At 41.7% G+C, this 17479-nt stretch overlaps 2 protein-coding genes across 2 annotated transcripts; both read left to right on the plus strand.

Moving 5' to 3' along the window:
- Positions 1 to 1561: 1561 nt before the first annotated feature.
- On the plus strand, positions 1562 to 6210 carry polg2 (polymerase (DNA directed), gamma 2, accessory subunit). The gene is made up of 8 exons (XM_070923310.1): positions 1562 to 2060; positions 2603 to 2708; positions 3039 to 3144; positions 3411 to 3596; positions 4707 to 4844; positions 5003 to 5083; positions 5270 to 5361; positions 5459 to 6210. The coding sequence occupies exons 1-8, from the start codon at positions 1562 to 1564 to the stop codon at positions 5622 to 5624; spliced, it is 1374 nt and encodes a 457-aa protein (XP_070779411.1). The 3' UTR covers positions 5625 to 6210.
- Positions 6211 to 6526: 316 nt separating this feature from the next.
- Positions 6527 to 17333, plus strand: srp68 (signal recognition particle 68). The gene is made up of 16 exons (XM_070918608.1): positions 6527 to 6647; positions 7114 to 7180; positions 8083 to 8196; positions 8580 to 8775; positions 9065 to 9147; positions 9271 to 9380; positions 9553 to 9632; positions 9884 to 10024; positions 12449 to 12547; positions 12733 to 12797; positions 13442 to 13595; positions 13913 to 14007; positions 14297 to 14426; positions 14655 to 14730; positions 14853 to 14905; positions 15352 to 17333. Exons 1-16 carry the CDS (start codon positions 6560 to 6562, stop codon positions 15577 to 15579), a joined length of 1779 nt encoding a protein of 592 aa, XP_070774709.1. The 5' UTR covers positions 6527 to 6559; the 3' UTR covers positions 15580 to 17333.
- Positions 17334 to 17479: the final 146 nt, after the last annotated feature.

The raw sequence follows: 17479 nt of genomic DNA on the forward strand, positions 1-17479 counted from the left end.
ATCATCACAGATATAATGAAAAACGTAATGCGACGTAAAGAAAAACGCTGTGACCCTTAGAGGGCTCCGTAGTGGGGCTCCGCGTGAACTAGGGGTGGGCGATACTGGGAATTTTGGTATCGATCAGATACCAAGTAAATACAGGGCTAGTATCGCCGATACCGATACTTTTTACTTGAAATGTCATGATCATTGAATAATTTTGTGATTTTGCCTTGAGTTAGTTGATTATGATTATGATTATGGTAAAACACAGCACAAAGATTTTAGGCAATAAAAATGTTTTTTTATTAACTAACTACAACAATAGGAAAAAATGTAACAGTATAAAAATAATAAAATAATTCTTCTACTACCACAATTGTTTCAGAAAAAAGTCACTAGTGCAAAATAACAATAAAAGCAGCAATGTAACAAAAATATAAATATAACAATGTCAACATCACAACAAAAAATACCTTCCATTGCACGATATTGTGAAAAATAAAGTCAATAGTGCAACCTCCTTCCTCAACCTGACTTGCAGCTCGGAGCTCTCTCGAGGGTGAGCTGCTTTTATGTGTTTGTGTAAGTTTGTTGTGTTACCACAGTGGCGGATCACTTTATTGCACACATTACATTTGGCAGTGTCCTTTTCCGCTGTAGTAAAAAAAGTCCACACCGCGCTCCGCTTTCTCTCTGCCACTGCGTCCGGCTGCTCTCTGACTCTCCGCTCTCTGGCAGAGCAGCCAAGGAGGGGGAGGGGCTAAGTGTGCCTGAGTGAGCACTGAGCAGCAGAGAGAGAGAGGGGTGCGCTGTTTGCACAGAGAAGCGGCGCTCTGAGGAAATTCGAGTAAATTGCTGGACGACAGAAGAGAAGCTGCAGTATCGATCTCATCACGCTAGTATCGATCCGATACCAATACTCACCTTGGTATCGATATTTAGATCGATACGCCCACCCCTAGCGTGAACTGAACAAATAAAAAATAAAACTACCTTAATAAAGAAGACAGTGATTGTTTTTGGTCAAAATTCTACTGAATATTAAGTAAGTTAAAATGTATTTAAGTCTGGTTATATCAGAAAGACTGAACGCACCATCTAGCGTAAAGTTCGTAACCCGGAAATAAAGCTGTCAGTTCCGGATCAAACATCACACGCAACTCCTGTGAATCTCAAACTTTGTCCAGCGGTTATCATTCAACATTAGTTGTGTCACAACAACGTTAGTGTCATTATAACTTAGTTAATATTCAGAATGCATTTGCGGTATGTATAGTTATATGCTGTTAGCTAGCTAAAGCATGCTATCAGTCAACGCTCATCAGACTGAGGATGTAGTCACCTCTCACTAAGCCTGTATTTTTGTGTTCAACAGAAACAATTAACTCTCATTTTTTTGTTTTGAGAAATGTTTCTAGATTAAAGCCTGGCTAATATCTTAACTTAAATTATTTTTTTACATTAGCGTGTAAGGTTTAGTTGGACTGTTAACCCACGAGGATTCGTCGCTTCAATAGACAATTTTTGGATTTGCCGACATTTGAACGAGTCTGTCACTTCTCTCACGCCTCTCGTCATGTTATCTTACTGTGTCAGAAACGTCCTATCATGGCGTTTATCCATATTAAAAACCTCACCGTGCAGATCGACCCTGGCTCTGCAACACACCAGAGGACGCCATAGTGCATCATCGAATGAGGGTTTGGATCAGGTCAGGACTTTGCTGCAGCTCTGTGTGGACAGATACTATATTTCACCCGGTCAGACTAACAGAGAGCTGTTTCAGCGGGGGATGAGCTGCAGTTATGGACCTCTGGGCATGGAGCTGAGGAGAAACCTGCTTGAGCAGTGGTGGCACTCTGTGACCAGGTCCAGGGCTCAGGTGTTTGGGATAAACACTATGAGCAGCAACAGCAGGGACACAGCAACAGATGGACGGGGGCAACTGAGGATTGTTGAGTCTGAAAGTTTAAAACAAATACTTGAACAGCAAGAACTGAGCAAGGAGCAGCTCATCCAGAAGGTACAGACGCTCCTTCAGAGGTCCCCATCTGTGAGAAGAACCTTTCTTCAAGGTAGAGTGCCAACATTGGTATGGTATTGGTATGATTTGACAAGTAATAGTTGCACTACAACATTCTGTATAATGATTTTGATAGTATGTAGCTTGGTCTGTATAGCACAGTGATGGAAAGATAGACCACCCTTGGCCCAGGAAACTGTCGCAGTGCTGCTGTAAAATTATCTTGAGGCAGTAAGTGCTTCTCAGCTCTGCAGAATGCTGAAGTAATAACTGGTAGCTTTAAGGGACTTTTTTTGCCTTGGTTTAGTCTAACCCAGTCCTTGCTCCACCAATACATAAATATATATTTATACACCACAAAATATTATGTTTAGGCATAGGATCATGGTGGTTAAGGTTAGGAATTTAACGGTTTGCAAAGAAGCGGGGATTTGTACCCGTCCACAGAGGAAGTTCTACATGAAAGCCTCAACTCAGGGTAAGAAAGTCCTCCCCATCCAGTGCCTGCCACCCTAACCATCTTCTGTGTTTGAGTACAAAACCTGAATTAATTGAAAACAGAAACAACAGCAATTAAGTCTGAGTTGTTCTCAGGTGCCTTGGAGCAGTTTGTCCCCTCGTTGGAGCTGGTGAACAGTCAGCTGCCCTTTGGCCTGGCTGAGACGGGTCTGTGTTTCCAGCCCTCAGATGGCTCTGATTGGTGAGGCTTCATCTCCTGTCTGTCCGTCTGTACATACATACTTCCTCATTCTTACATCACAGATTCTCCAGATGAGATTTTGGAACGAGAGCAAATAAATGTTCCTCCTTCATACGCAATATTGTTTGATGAGTTTATATTAATACCACCAATGTCTTCATTAGGTCTTTAATAAGTCATTTAACCTTTTCCATCAACTGGCCCAGGTTTTCTCAGAAAAAAAGAGGATTGCTGTATTTCACAACAGAATAGTACTATTTGAATACACTTAACAGCTAAAATATGCATTGTACTGCTGTAATTATTATGTAATGGTTCTTTTTCTGCCAGCCCAGCTGAGGTGACCCAGACGTCTCTGGTGTGGTTCTGCTCTCCTCGTACGTCCTCCCAGTGGCTGGATCATTGGACGCGACAGAGACTGAGGTGGTGGAGGAAAGTGAGTGTTTGAGGCAGTGTCTCCAACAAAACATGTTTTTGTATCTTACCTGATCTTCCTCCAAGGCCCCTCAAACACAACATTTCCTCCCAGAAAGCTGCTGATGTTTGAAATTTTAAGTTGAGTTGAGTTTCAAAAATCAGCAATCGAGATAGGAGGAGATGTGGGGATGCAATGACAAAGTCAAGGAGTGTATCTTCAAACTATTACTACATCAAGATAACATCAGTTATATGAAATCAAGTCAACCAGTCATGTCTTTCCAGTTCGCCCTGTCTCCATCTGACTTCAGCAGTAATGACGTCCCAGAGGAGGAACTGGAGAAGGCGGCATCTCGTGGTGTCAGGATCATCTACAGCTTCCCATGGGGACCAGAGCCCCTGGAGACACTGTGGAGCAGAGGAGACACCGAGCTGCTGCAGACACACAAAGGAATCCAATCAAAACTACAGGTCAGCCTGCTTCTTTTATTTAGTGTCTTATTCTAAACACTAGTGTGCTTTCGGTGTCTGCATTCAGTTTCTTCTTTGTCAAGCTGCCGTTGCTGAAAAGTCACAGCGAGGGTAAAGCAGCTTTGCAGTTGCAATAACTATCTAGGAATCACGCTTGACGGGATCATGGAGATTAGTATAGAGACAGTATATATACTATACAAGTCAAAAGTACAATGTAAAAAGTTTGTTTAGGCTACATTTTTAATTCTTTGTGTACTGTTTTGTTTTAACTAAATTGTGAACCATGCCAAAGTCACATTTCTTATCACCTTGTGATGGACAATAAGGGTTTTGAGATTCTTTTAACCCAATGAAATCTGAAATTTGCCTGATAGACCTTTTCACAGCAGACTTTTTGATACATCACAGTGGGAAAAGCACAGGTGTAAATAAAATTACTGATTGCTGAATTCCATTTGGCTGCGTCAGTTTCAGGGCCGTAGTCTTGTTCATGCTGGCTCACTGTCACGTCTTACTGGGACACTTGAATAGAACAGAGCCACCATTAATGTTATTAGTAACACCTGTTCTATTCCTGCTGTGATAAAGGCCTATCACGCTACATCTAAACTTTAAGGCGTGTTTCAAAAATCTACTTAAGACATAAGAATACAAAACCTGTTTTTAATCGCAGTGAAAATGGCATGACATTACCAGCTAATAATAAATAAATCTGAGTGAAGAGCAGTTCATTCACTTTGATATAACAAAATTGTATCTCTTTAGAGTCAAATACACATTTACTTCCACAGTTTAACCCTAAAGATTTGCATCTGGACAAAATACAAACACCTTTATGATACAATAGAGCAGCCCTGCAGTAATTCCAGTTGATTGAATTTATTATTTTTGTTTTATTTTGAGACTCTCAGACATTTTGATTCAACTCTGGTCATTTTTGAGGTTGCAGTTTGGACTGTTGAGTAAACATAGTGTTAAATGTCTTCCATTATGATAAAACTCCTGAAAGTCTTATGATAAGAAACACAAGCAGCTATTCACTACTATTGTTTCCTTTCTTCAGTGTAATCACATGCAGTGTCACTTGTCTTTCTAAACACGCTTCAGTGTCCAGATGGTCATAAGTCAGTTCCTCACGTTGTCTCTGTGACTGGGAACATGGACCGTGGCATGATGGCCTTCCTGTCCAACTCACTCCAACAGCTCAAGAAGGGAAACAGCAAGCAGAAGCTGCAGCAGAGAAAGGTGATGGCCCACAGCTGACCCACTTGTAAAGAAAAAACTGTTAGCAGGAGTGTTTTGACTTGATTTTTCTTTCTTTTTTCAACTTCTCACTGGACACTTTCCCTCTTTTTTGTGATGTGATTCTTTTCAGTGGTCTTGCTGTACTCTGTTGATTTCAGGTTCTGAAGTTGCATCCAGTGTTGGCTCCAGTCAAAGTGGCTTTAGACATTGGCACAGGAGCCACTATGGAGATGAGGCAGGTAGGTAAAGCACGTATTAACAATAGACAATGATCAATGATTAATTGATTTCTTTTTGTCTTGATTAGATCTAAAAAGGGAGTTTCATGTGACTGTGATAGAATCAGCACTAAGCTATTAAATTTTACTAGCTCATTGTATAGGCATTAGTCAAAGTAGATTAATGAGTATTTCATTGTTTTGTAGGTCTGTGAAGGGCTGCTGCAGGAGTTTATGGAGGCTAAGATCTCTGCTTGGCCTGGATATCTCATAACTGTGCCAACCCCAGTGAATGCAAAGTAAAGTACAATTCAGTGTTGCAATAGAAGCAAAAGCAGTTATCTTAGCAGTGTGTCTCTTGCTATGGACTGATGTGTGTCTCTGTGTCTATTTTAGCTATGATGAGATGGGAGTGCTTTTCACTGTGGTGATCAGTGAGAACACGCTGGAGAGCGGCCTCCTTCAAGTCCGCAACAGAGACACCACCATCGAAGAGACCATGCACGTCTCTGAGATCAAGAACTTTCTGTCCAGATACATTTCTGCTGCTGACAACATCTGAATGGGCTTTTTGTTTGCTTCTAGGTACAAAACTATTGTACATCTATTGTACATAAGTAAGGGACTTCCTTGTGAGGAATATTTCTGCTAAACCGAGCATTTCATGGAAATCTATATTTTTTTAAACTTTTGGCTCAATATGACTCAGTGAGGAATTTGTGGATGTTTTATATGTCGTCTTAAAGACTGCGCTGAGTTTGTTTTTTTAAACTGACTACCTATATTCAAATGAATGGGAGGACTGGCATTTTCGCTGCAGCGCCTGATTTGGTCTGAATGCAGCCTTACCATTTTTGTGACTGGTCAATATTTGTGAAGGAGATGTGCGCAAAGTTTATGTGCAAGTACCCCAAGATTATGTAGGTCTTAAGGACTCTCACTCGTCCTACAGCCTCCTCTTAGTACTTCCAAGGCAAAGAGGTGGATCACTTGTAGTCATGTTTTTACTGCATGTGATCAGGTCTGTGTCGTTGGCTGCAGTCAACGGGCTGATATTTATATTGGAGCAGGATTTGGATAAATGTTTGGTGTGATTATTTCTGTCTCACTTTCTGCTAAAATAAACAATGTCTCTTTTAATACTTTAATTTTTGTTTTTGTCGTGGTCCTTGTGCTCCATGTTAGTGGTTAGTTGATTACTAATTATGACACTTGTGAATTAATATTTTAAAGATTATTCTTGCCCCTTGAAAAAAACATATTGTACGTATATCTCTAAACTGTATGCAATGGGGATTTTGAATTGGGAGGAAATTGGGTAAACTATAGTCACACCAGAACCAGGCAGCAGCCCGCACAGTTGAGGGCATACGAAGACCTACTAGCTGAATCTCGCGAGATTTGGGTATAGCTTTGCCCCTCCCTGTGCAATCATTGGTCCTTGGCTCTACTTCTGACTGAGCATGTGTGTGTGCCGCTAGCTGTTAGCATTTAGAGATGGCCGCAGACAAGCAAAACGAAGCTAAAGTTTCCCTCATGGATGAAAATAAAGAAAATTCACCGGATGGAGGACTTGGACTGGAGAGTATCCTTCACGACATTAGATGTGTGGCGGTGGGTTTGTCTTTGCTCCAGCGAATCTGTGTCAGGCTCAGAAGCTAACGTTAGCTCGCTAGCTAGCTCTGTTAGAGGATAACGTTAGCTAGCGTTGTTAGGCTACGTGTCATAGTGAAGCAGGCTGTCAGTGGCAGGCGTGAAAAGCAGATTTATTTGTCTTGTCACAAACTTTTTTTTAAATAAGTCTCAGTACGTAAAGTCAACTAATAATGTTAGTTAATGTGTAATGCTGTAGACACGTTGATTTGTTCACTTTTAACTGTTGTAACTGAGTTTCAGTAGCAGCTACGTTGACGTTTCTGCAACATATCACTGTACATTCTGTGTTAACATGACTTGACATATTCATACTTGATTATGAATGACAAATATTTCCCTGGAGTACCATGTATGTGATGATGTAGATAAGGTTGTCCCTTAACACTGAGTCACAGTTTTGCAAATAATCAAGGAGTCCCAGCAGCAGCATGGCCTCAGGCACGGAGACTACCAGAGATACAGGTGAGCTGTGTACCAAGTCATACATGACCTATTACACTGCAGTAACTGGACCATAGCTGCAGAGATGTCTGCGGGGAACTGTTCGGTATTGTATAGCTGTTCAGAGGTGCACAGTGTTTCCATGATCACAAGGCATTCATGGGGATATCTGTTAATCTTTTGTGTAAATTGACATTAAACGTATCGGTGACATTTTTTCCAAGTCCCTGTATAAACAGTATTTATTTTGGACACCAAATTATTGTTTTATACATTGAGAAGACGTGGAAACTTCTGCCATATGGTTCACATGAGACTGCTAGTGTATAAATCTTGAGCTCTTTTAACCTTGTAGGGTAAAATACTTTATTAGGCACACTTGCACAATCTAATGCAATACAATACAACAGCTTTGCCATACATTTTTCTTCCTCAAGAGGTTTACAATGTTCAGTTTTGTCCACCCCATTTACATACACAAGGGAGACAGAATATTAGAAACACCTCAATATAGTGCAGTCGAGTACAACACCACCTCTAACTACTGTCCCAATAGTAAACATATAATTTAATTTACACCTCTCAGACAGTCAACAAAAGCTGCATATTATAAGCGTTGTAAAGGTAGAATGCATAACTTGTGTATAATTGACATTTAGTACAGGTGTACCAAAAAAACAAGAACACTAAGTGTATTTTACACACATCATTGTCACTACTTCAGCGGTCTCAAAGTGGTTCAAATATCAAACCTATAAGGAGAATAACAGATGAGACAATTTAGGATAATAGTTTTTCAAAGAAAACAGTGGAATTATATTGGTGAAAATGACTTGACTGTGTGTTTGTCAGAGAGAAACAAAGATGAAAGTGTACATGTAAGCCGTAATAATTTACTGTAACGTTTGTGTAACTGTGTCCAGGGGCTACTGCTCCCGCAGACTGCGTCGCCTGCGCAAGACTCTTGGCTTCAGGATGGGCAACCGACACAAGTTCGTTGGGAAGAAAATAACAGTCGAAATGCTTTCTGACAGCAGGTGAGGAATGGATCGTCTGAGCTGGACATTAATGTGCGGTTAACTGGCTGATGTTATGGAAGAGCTTCACGTACAGCAAATACCAGCTTGATGTACAAACCCTGTGTTTGATGCAGAATAACACACATCAGAGGAGTTTGACATGTGTCCTACCAAAATGTAGTGGCTTGTTGTTATCTACATAAGACAAGAGTCTGCAACTGGTTTGGTACACATCACTGCTGGACCACAGAATCAAAAACCAGATCTTGTAATTCATACGTTTGCTGATGATAATAGCTGATTCTGTTGACTTCAAATAGGAATTCAGTTATTGAATGTGGTCACTAAAATGCTGAAAATATGCAACCAAACAACTGATGAAATGACCTCCCCCTCTACAGGTATCTGTTGCTGGTTTTGATGGAGGCAGAGCGTGCATGGAGTTACGCCATGCAGCTGAAGCAGGAGGCCAATACAGAGCCCCGTAAGCGCTTCCACCTGCTGGCACGACTACGCAAGGCTGCGAAGCACAGCGAGAAGCTGGAGAAGCTCTGTGAGAGCCCCCGAGTCGACGCCAAGACCAAACTTGAGGCACAGGTACACAGAGTCACATTCATGCTGCTTTTAGAGACGCCATGCTGGGGTATAGAATAGGGGGTATACGTTTATGTTGAGATTGCAGCCTCAAATGTCCAAAAGTGTCCTCAACCTTTTGTCACATTGTCTTTCCACTCTACACCATTGTTTGATTGTTGCTTGTTACCATGTCTGAAACAAAATTACAAACATTGTTGGTACATAGAATTTATTTTTAAATTGTTACGGGGAGCAAAAATCTGATTCTTCTTGTTCTTACAACAGCCACTAATAATGTATTTTATTTTAGGCCTACACTGCATACCTGACTGGTATGGTGGAGTTTGAACTGCAGGAGTGGAAACTTGCCATGGAGGCTTTCAACAAGTGCAAGTGAGTTTTATCACCACTACAGTTTCTTAATACATTGGCAGAATAAGTGGATGCGTGTGTGTCATCTATGAATTTTTATGACCTTTTGGGAAATATAAAATAACCCCATTTTTGTCTTCTCAGGACCATTTATGAGAAGCTGGCCAGTGCGTTCATCGAGGAGCTGGCAGTTCTGTATCGCCAGCGTGTGGACGAGATATCGCCCAACATCCGCTACTGTGCTTACAACATTGGTGAGTAACACACTCATACATATAGGTGAGGGAAAACGGATCCCCCTCAACATAATTGACAGCCATGTTAGACTCGTGTAGGCATCCTGACACATTGTTCACAAACTGCACTTGTCTCAAAGCTCACATCCCCCCGCACTGTGTAACAGGATTTTTTTTTGTCTAATTGCAGGCGACCAGAATGCCATCAATGACTTGATGCAGATGAGACTGACTGGTGGAGGAGGAGGCATGATGGCTGAGAAACTAGAGGTGAACATACAGGAGTTGGACATTAGGTTATACTTGTATCATCAATCTTCTTTATTTATATATATATTAGTGATGCTTAATATCATGTTAAGGGAGAGCTCAGCAGCACATTTGTGTGCAAATATTTGAATAGAATTTTAAGCAAGATTGAATAATAATTGATGAATCCAAAGACATTTTTGGTCTTGTGGCTCAGAAAATTCACATTTTATAAAAACTGTTTCATATATTCTTTTTTTTTTTGTGCTCAGGCCCTGATTACTCAAGCAAGAACCAAGCAGGCCGCCACCATGAGTGAGGTGGAGTGGCGAGGGCGGACGGTGCCCGTCAAGATCGACAAGGCCCGCATCTTCCTGTTGGGTCTGGCAGACAATGAGGCAGCTATCGCTCAGGTCAGTATTTTGTCAGATTCTACTTTGTCAGTTTTAAAAACAAATGTGAAGTCTTTGTTGTTAGCTGCTCTTAATATCATCACATCCCAACGCTTAAAAATGTGTCGCTGTGGTCTTTCTGCTCATGTCCACATGCTGCCCAAAATGTGTGACTGCGCACATACACAGGCAAACGTTTGTGAACAAGTCCGCCTATACAGACACCCAGTGTAGTATTTGTTGTGCTGAATCAGAAGATCATCCCTGTGCTCAAATGTCCCATTTGAACTGGATGTTTGTAAATACAATCCCCTATTAAAGCTCTGCTTTGTTTTGATTTTAAAGTGGTTCAGACCCTTGTTCATCACAGCCACATGTGCTACCTCATGTCTTTAACTACTCTTCCAGTGTGCATACCCTTCTGCCGTTAAGTCAGTTACACTCTGCGAGTGATGTGGCTTCAAATAGAAAATCTCAAAATGGGTGTAGGGCCTAATTTTGAGCAGAGCACCTCTTCCTTACAGTCCATGCAGTTCCTTAAACTTTCAGTAGGGGGCACTCTCCTCTTTCCAGTCTCACATGTCGCCTCACAGCCACCACAGCTCATTTTTCGTGCTTTCTTATGCCCTAAGGCTCAGCACACCCTGCAGACACACCTGTCACACCCACAGCCACTCAGGTCTCTGGCATGCAGCCTCTATCATCACACGACTGCATTCTGTGCATTTCAGCCCACCCCTGAACACGGCACTACACCCAGCAGGTCTCTGTGGACAGATTAGTATTGTCATCTCTAAACACCTTTCAGTTTCAAGTGGGCCCTTTTTGGCACTCGACTGTAGCGTTATAGTCCATTGTTAAGCTAATAGTGGCTGTGACTGAATGTGTGGGAAGCGGCCTAATAAACAAAATATAATCACCTCCTCATCGACTATGTTTGTGAGTGGTAGAATGAAGGTTATAGAATGAGCAAGCTTAGGTGCCACTTCCGCGATTACTCAATAGAGAGTCAGGAGTATGTCGCATCAACACCTTAAAGCCTGTTCCCCAGCTCTTGGCCTCTGGGGACAGGAAACGCCGTATTGGGCCATCCATCAGTCCTGGTAGAAGAGCTCCGCCGACTCCTCCCTCCTCTAATCAGTTTATCGGTCCAGCCCTCCCTCTGAACAACAGAGAGATGCTCGACGGGTTGAGCCGGTCTTGCTAGGCGTTGCCCGGGTGTTGGCACGAGTGTGTGGCACTGAATACCATCAGCCTTCTGGGTTTATGAGCGCAGCCTCATGACCTGTCTATTATCAATTATCACTGCAAGGAATTTTCTCGTAACATTCCTCCACTGTGTTGCTTTCTAAGGGTTTTTTGCCCCTTTGAATGTGAAGATGTGACAAATATCGCCCACAAAGGCATTAAAAGACTTTCGTGAGTTTAAAACAAAAACAATACTGTATCAACATTTCCTCTGCCATTAATCGCTTACATTTTCCCATTTACAGTAATCCAACATGGCCTCTTTCTTTAGATATGAACATATTATGTCCTGTAGACCTCTGGGAATATTGCAGTAACACAGTAAGTCACACAGGCCTATTGTATGAGTGTGTCGATGAAAGAAAGGTGAGGTGAAGAAGAATCCTGTCATTCTCAAAGATTCGAACCCTGCAACTCCAGAGTGTCTGACTGCTGATGAGTTGTGTGCAGGAATGTATCAGCAGCCTGCCGGGCCACATACCTGCGTCTCTCCCCCAGTTTTGGCCACGGTCACGTCTCTGTTTAAACTGTTGCTCTTTGTATCAAAACTACTGCGACCTCTAAACGGTTGAAATATTTGTGTTTACATAATTGACTTTTATTAGTGCAAGTGTAGTTTCAATCAGGTGGAAAGCGGTTGTGAGCATCTCTCTGAGTTCAGATATTGAGGCCGTGTCTACATTGTCTTCTTGTTATGTTTTTATTCTTCATTTTTAAGATATTTTTGTTGTAACCACACAGCATAGGGGACAATATTGCACCCTGTCATTTTCTACAGGCTACAGTTCAGGTTCACGTTTGCTGTCTATAAGATTAAAAATGTTTCTTCTTGCCAAGTTTACAAAGAGCACTTGAAGTCTTCCCCTCCCAAATTCCTCTCGATGTGAAACCCTTTGACATAGTTTCATGATTTCCTTTTCTTCCTTAAAGCTTTCTCCACATTTCATCATTTTATATGTGTAATATGTTTGCACCTAGGCTACATAGGCATTTTATTAGACCGTATGTGGATTTGTATCGGTGCTTATGCAGACGTAGTCTTAGTTTGGTTGCAGTAGTGATCTAATGCTGATGCATAAACCTCCGGGACTGCTGACAGTACGCCATCACTTCCTGCATGGGCTTCAAAATAAATGGATTTTAATGTATGTTTACTATGTTTCACTATTTATCTTAATTGGAGTTTCTGTTGTGCAGGCATCTAACGAGGAGACCAAAGAGCATCTGTATGAGACCCTGCTGGCTGAGTGCAGAGACACCATCCAGGCTGTGAGGGAGGAACTCAAGAGTGAGGTGGTAAGATGCGCCATGTTGAAAAGTCGACATATTTCTATGACATAGTTATGTCCTAGATGTTTGGTAATAGGCTACAGTCATCCGTTTGATTTACAGCTTGCTAACAGTTAAGACATGTGACACTAAAACAGAAATGTTTTAGAAATGAAACATTTTTTCTTTTAAATATTGTTTGTCTTTTGTAGAAGCAAAGAGATAGGAGCTCTGATGGCGACACTGGCAAGGTGTCCAACACGCAGTTCCTGCACAGGTAAAAGAAACACTTGTCCTTGAAACACAGACAGTCAAGACATTTACTCGTGCTTGTAAATGCCAGTGAGACTGTGTCAGATAAGGCGATCATAGTCTACATCTGCAGTGAAACATGCCCATTGTTATTTCTAATATGGCCTCTTCAGATTCCTTGTTTTGTTCGAACAGTCCAAAACCCAAAGATATTCACTTTATCATATATTGCAAAGAAAAGCAGCAAATCCTCACGTCTGAGAAGCTGAGATCAGAGAATGTTTGGCATTTTACTTTGAATCATTACTGAAATTATTATATTTCCTGTCGATCAAGTAATCTGTCAGGTCGGGACATTTGACTGATCTCAACCCAAGATGACTTTCAAAGAAAGCATGAAGCATGTCATTATTTTTGACAGATCTTTGCAGTGTAAAAAACATGGATATGTCTGGATTTGATGATTTATAGCCAGCTTGTTACATCATAAAGAGTAGGCCCTTACGTGAGTCGATAGCATTTTCATATATCTATATATATATATATATATATATATAGTGATCAAGCCTGTGATACAGTAACACGTATATCCATGTCCTAAATGAATCTTTCCACCCTCTGATATTTCTCCTTAATAAGTGAATAATAAACATGCTGTTCCTCTCCAAGTTACCTGACCTACATCAAGCTGTGCACGCTGGTGAAGAGGAATGAGAGCATGGCCCACACTCTGCAGGCTAAACTGAAGGAACCCGAAGCCGACGAGAACAAGAGAGGACCCCGTCCACAGGACCTCATCCGCCTCTACGACATCATCCTGCAGGTAAATGTCTGGACATGAAATATTTGGTGATCTTTTTTTTATCAGACGGTTCTGTATGTATGGAAATGTGTGTTTCTAAGCTCAGAATGTTTCAAAACGAAGGTCACTGCTTTATTCTCCCATAAATAATTGTCCATAATAGCAGCGTGTATTTCAGTTTGTGTTATTAGTTAAAACTGGCACCTGGTACTCAATGTAGCTGTGTGAGTAGTTTGATCTGTGTTGGCAACAGCGAAGGGAGGTGCACTTTGCCTTGTCTGACAGTCTCTGTCACTTTCACCTCCCTCCCTCCTCCTTCTGTACGTCTGTCTCTTCAGAGTCTGGCCGAGCTCTCCACCCTGCAGGGTCTGGAGGATGACCACACCTTCCAGAAGGAGGTGTCCCTCAAGACGCTGGTCTACAAGGCCTACAGGTCAGATATCTTTGGCTTCAATGCTTTACCTGCATCTCCCAATCAAAAAACACAACCAAGATTAAAATAAAGTGTTCTGGATGAATATGCTACTTTTTAAGTGTTTGTGAGGTGGTTAATGTTCAACATTGCCACCAGACAAGCATCTTCTCTTTGTCCTTTTGGGGTTTTTTCATGTTTTTTTTCTGATAATAAAACTCTCTGTAGACTGTTTCATACATACATTTTCTGTACATAAATCCACACACTCATGTATAGTTAATATGGCCGTCCCTTTTACCCCCCACAGGTGTTTCTTCATAGCCCAGTCTTATGTGCTGGTGAAGAAGTGGAGTGAGGCGCTGGTGTTGTATGAGAGGGTGCTGAAATATGCCAAGGAGGTGCAGTCTAAGGCCAAGAGCCTCAACAACAGTCTCAAGGTTGGCATGCACATGCATTAGAGCTGGAAATCTCTCAGTACCACACAACTTAATTTACAAGGTCTCCTTACACACGTTGACATAAACACAGCAAACAAAAAGGAGAAACACTCCACGGTGATTTCTCTGGTTTTGAAACTGGCCCTGAAAGATTTTGTAGTTTGTGACAGTTTACCAACATCTGTACTCAACCAGGAAACATCACTGTTGTATCTCTGGTTTCTGCAGGATCTCCCTGACGTTCAGGAACTTATTGCCGAGGTCAATGCTGAAAAGTACTCCCTCCAAGCTGCTGCCATTTTAGGTGAGAGGACCTTTTGAACTCACAGTTTTCTAGCCAGCTCATGTATTTTTACCCATTTAGTTCCATTCCCTTCTGTTCTGCCTCGTTCTGTGTACAACCCTTAAGAAATGTTTGTGTTTCAGACACTGACGAGACCACTGAAGTTCCCTCTCAGCAGCAGGTGAAAGACAACACGGTAAGAGGACAAAATCAAGAGACGTGTCTCACCAATATGATAAAAAAAAGAAATCTAAGGTATGCTGTTGTGCTCACTGAAGGCAGTTTCCATCGTTTGGAAAAACAGGCATGAGAGTTTGGTTGGCGGGATTAAGAATGTGGACGTTATGTTCCTCCATAGCTAGCGAGATGACAAAAGATATCCACAATACAGAAACCATGAATGAGAAGAGCAACTGGTCAACTGTGACAGCTGAAAATGCATCATTCATTACTTTCGGGGTCTGCCCCTCAGGCCAGCTCATATTTAGTAAGACCCGCCCTCTTGAGATTGACAACCAAAATGACAACATGTGACATGACAGAACCATTTGGTCAGTCGGTGAGTTTTGATTGGCTGGATGGCTGAGTTATTAATAGAAACTTACAATACAAACTTTTTTAACTTCTTCCTCCTTCATGCAGCCCCTCTGCAACCGCCTGGAGACCTTCCGCCTCGACCCCGCCCTCGTGGGAAAGCAGCCCAATCTGGTCCAGTTCCCTCCTGACTTCCAGCCAATCCCCTGCAAGCCCTTGTTCTTTGACCTTGCTCTCAACCACGTGACCTTCCCACCTCTGGATGACAAGGTGGAGCAGAAGGGCAAGGGCGGTCTCACCGGCTACATCAAGGGCATCTTTGGCTTTGGCAGCTAAATCAGTCCGCAGGCTTTTGGTCTCCACAGGGTAGCCACAAGGCCCAGAGTTTACCACAAACAACCAGACTTGGGTCAGTTGTTAATTAAAATAATTTCAGTTACTTTTATGTTTTGATTTTTAGTGCCTAAGTGCAAGATGGGTAGAGTTTACAGTTCTGAGGAAGGCAGAGGGAGTCTACTCTTCCAAGAAAGAGTGTAGAAAAGTAATTGAATCAATTTCAAGTAGCAATATGAGCCAAGTCGACGTGCCACCTTTAGTAATAACATCAGGCTGCGTGGGTTTGAGCTATGGAGGGGTCTCTTTCAAGTTTTACAGGTTGCCATGGTCTCGATAAGTACAGCCAAGTTGTCAATCTCACAATCCTGTCAGAGTAAACTAAGCCACCTGGGCACCATTAGGAGTTAGTCATTTTTATTTCAGTGTTATGTAAACGCCTTCGTCTCATTATGTCTCTGTTTCTTTATGTGACAGATGTTTTCAGAATTGTTTCTTAAACATAAAATGTACAAAGTGCAGTTTTGTTATACCTACTTTTGACTTTAAAAACAAAGTGATGCTCATCAGATACCATAAATATCCGGTCACCTGTAGTTTGACAAACGGAAGCTGTTTATCAATCATCATAGTTTCAAAAAAGTTTCTTGCCGACACCTTCTGGTCTCCCCTCCTCTCGGCTGTTCATTAAGACACCAATTTGTGATTCAGAACTTCACTTCATATACTCACAAGTCAGCCCTGCACCCATAACGCCTTGCTGACAGTTCAAGGGAGAAAAGAGAAGGCTGGTAATGCCGCAGTGAACTGGATAAGATTCGCTGTTAAGAAGCACAAGAAGAAAGATATCTCGACACCTGGCTTCTGGTGTGAGCAGGGATGTTACTACTGGAGGAAGACCGATAACAGGATGATGAAAGACAAAACCGTGAATCAAAGTGAGAAATGTTTTTATTAAAACAAAATGCAGGATGCTTCAGTGTTTTAACTACAACCTACACAGGCCACACTGTATATGTTGCCCTGTACGACATTTGGCACTAAACTTCGCATCATGTTAGAGAAGGGTCCAACTGCATCAGCTCGTCTAGATGGAAGCGCAAGCCTCATTTTTAACACTCCTCAATGTCTCGATGGTCTGCTGGCTGATGACCATGTTGGACTGAGGTGGGAAATAATTGCAAGTGCAGCTCATCAGACTGTGATTAGTTCCTGTAATGTTTTTATTTTGACGTTTTTTTACATTTCAGCAGTACATCACACCACCACGCCTGTTTGTCCATCATGAGTAGGACTGAAATGGTTTCATCACAGTTGACGTGTCTATGGATAAACTGTAATGCTAGAAAAATCTTTTGTTATCGGTTATTTGCTTGTCACTTGTCATAATGTCCACACCAAAGCCACTCGCCTCCCCTGATCCTTAAGGGACCTGGTTTGCCTGTGATACCTGGTTAAACACTAGCTAGAGGACTGTTTCAGTGTCACTCACCCTCTCATATATTTAACTGTTTTTGCTTAATAATTTTTATCAATGTCTTTGGTTTTAATTTTTTTTTCTCCCCTGCTGTGTTTAATGTTAAAGAATTAAAATGGACGTGCTGGAATACTTCCAGCACTTTACCGCGGTTAGCCTGGAAAACAGTTGGTCCTGATCAATAATTGTTGGAAACATAAGTGGACAGAGAAATTAAATGATGAGAATGTATGATTTGATTTAATTTCCAGGCCTATGATTAAAATATATTTGCACCAAACACTGCTGTCTTGATGGTCTTCTTTCACTTATTCTATGGAAAATAATCCAGTGATTTAAACTGTAGTCCTCATGATTCAAAGACGCCCTGAAGGACAGTGACAGAGGAAAAAACAATGTTTCTATTGTGGCATCTGTGATTTTTAT

This window comes from Enoplosus armatus, chromosome 2 (genome assembly GCF_043641665.1).
Source record: "Enoplosus armatus isolate fEnoArm2 chromosome 2, fEnoArm2.hap1, whole genome shotgun sequence".
In the NCBI taxonomy this organism is placed as follows: domain Eukaryota; kingdom Metazoa; phylum Chordata; class Actinopteri; order Centrarchiformes; family Enoplosidae; genus Enoplosus; species Enoplosus armatus.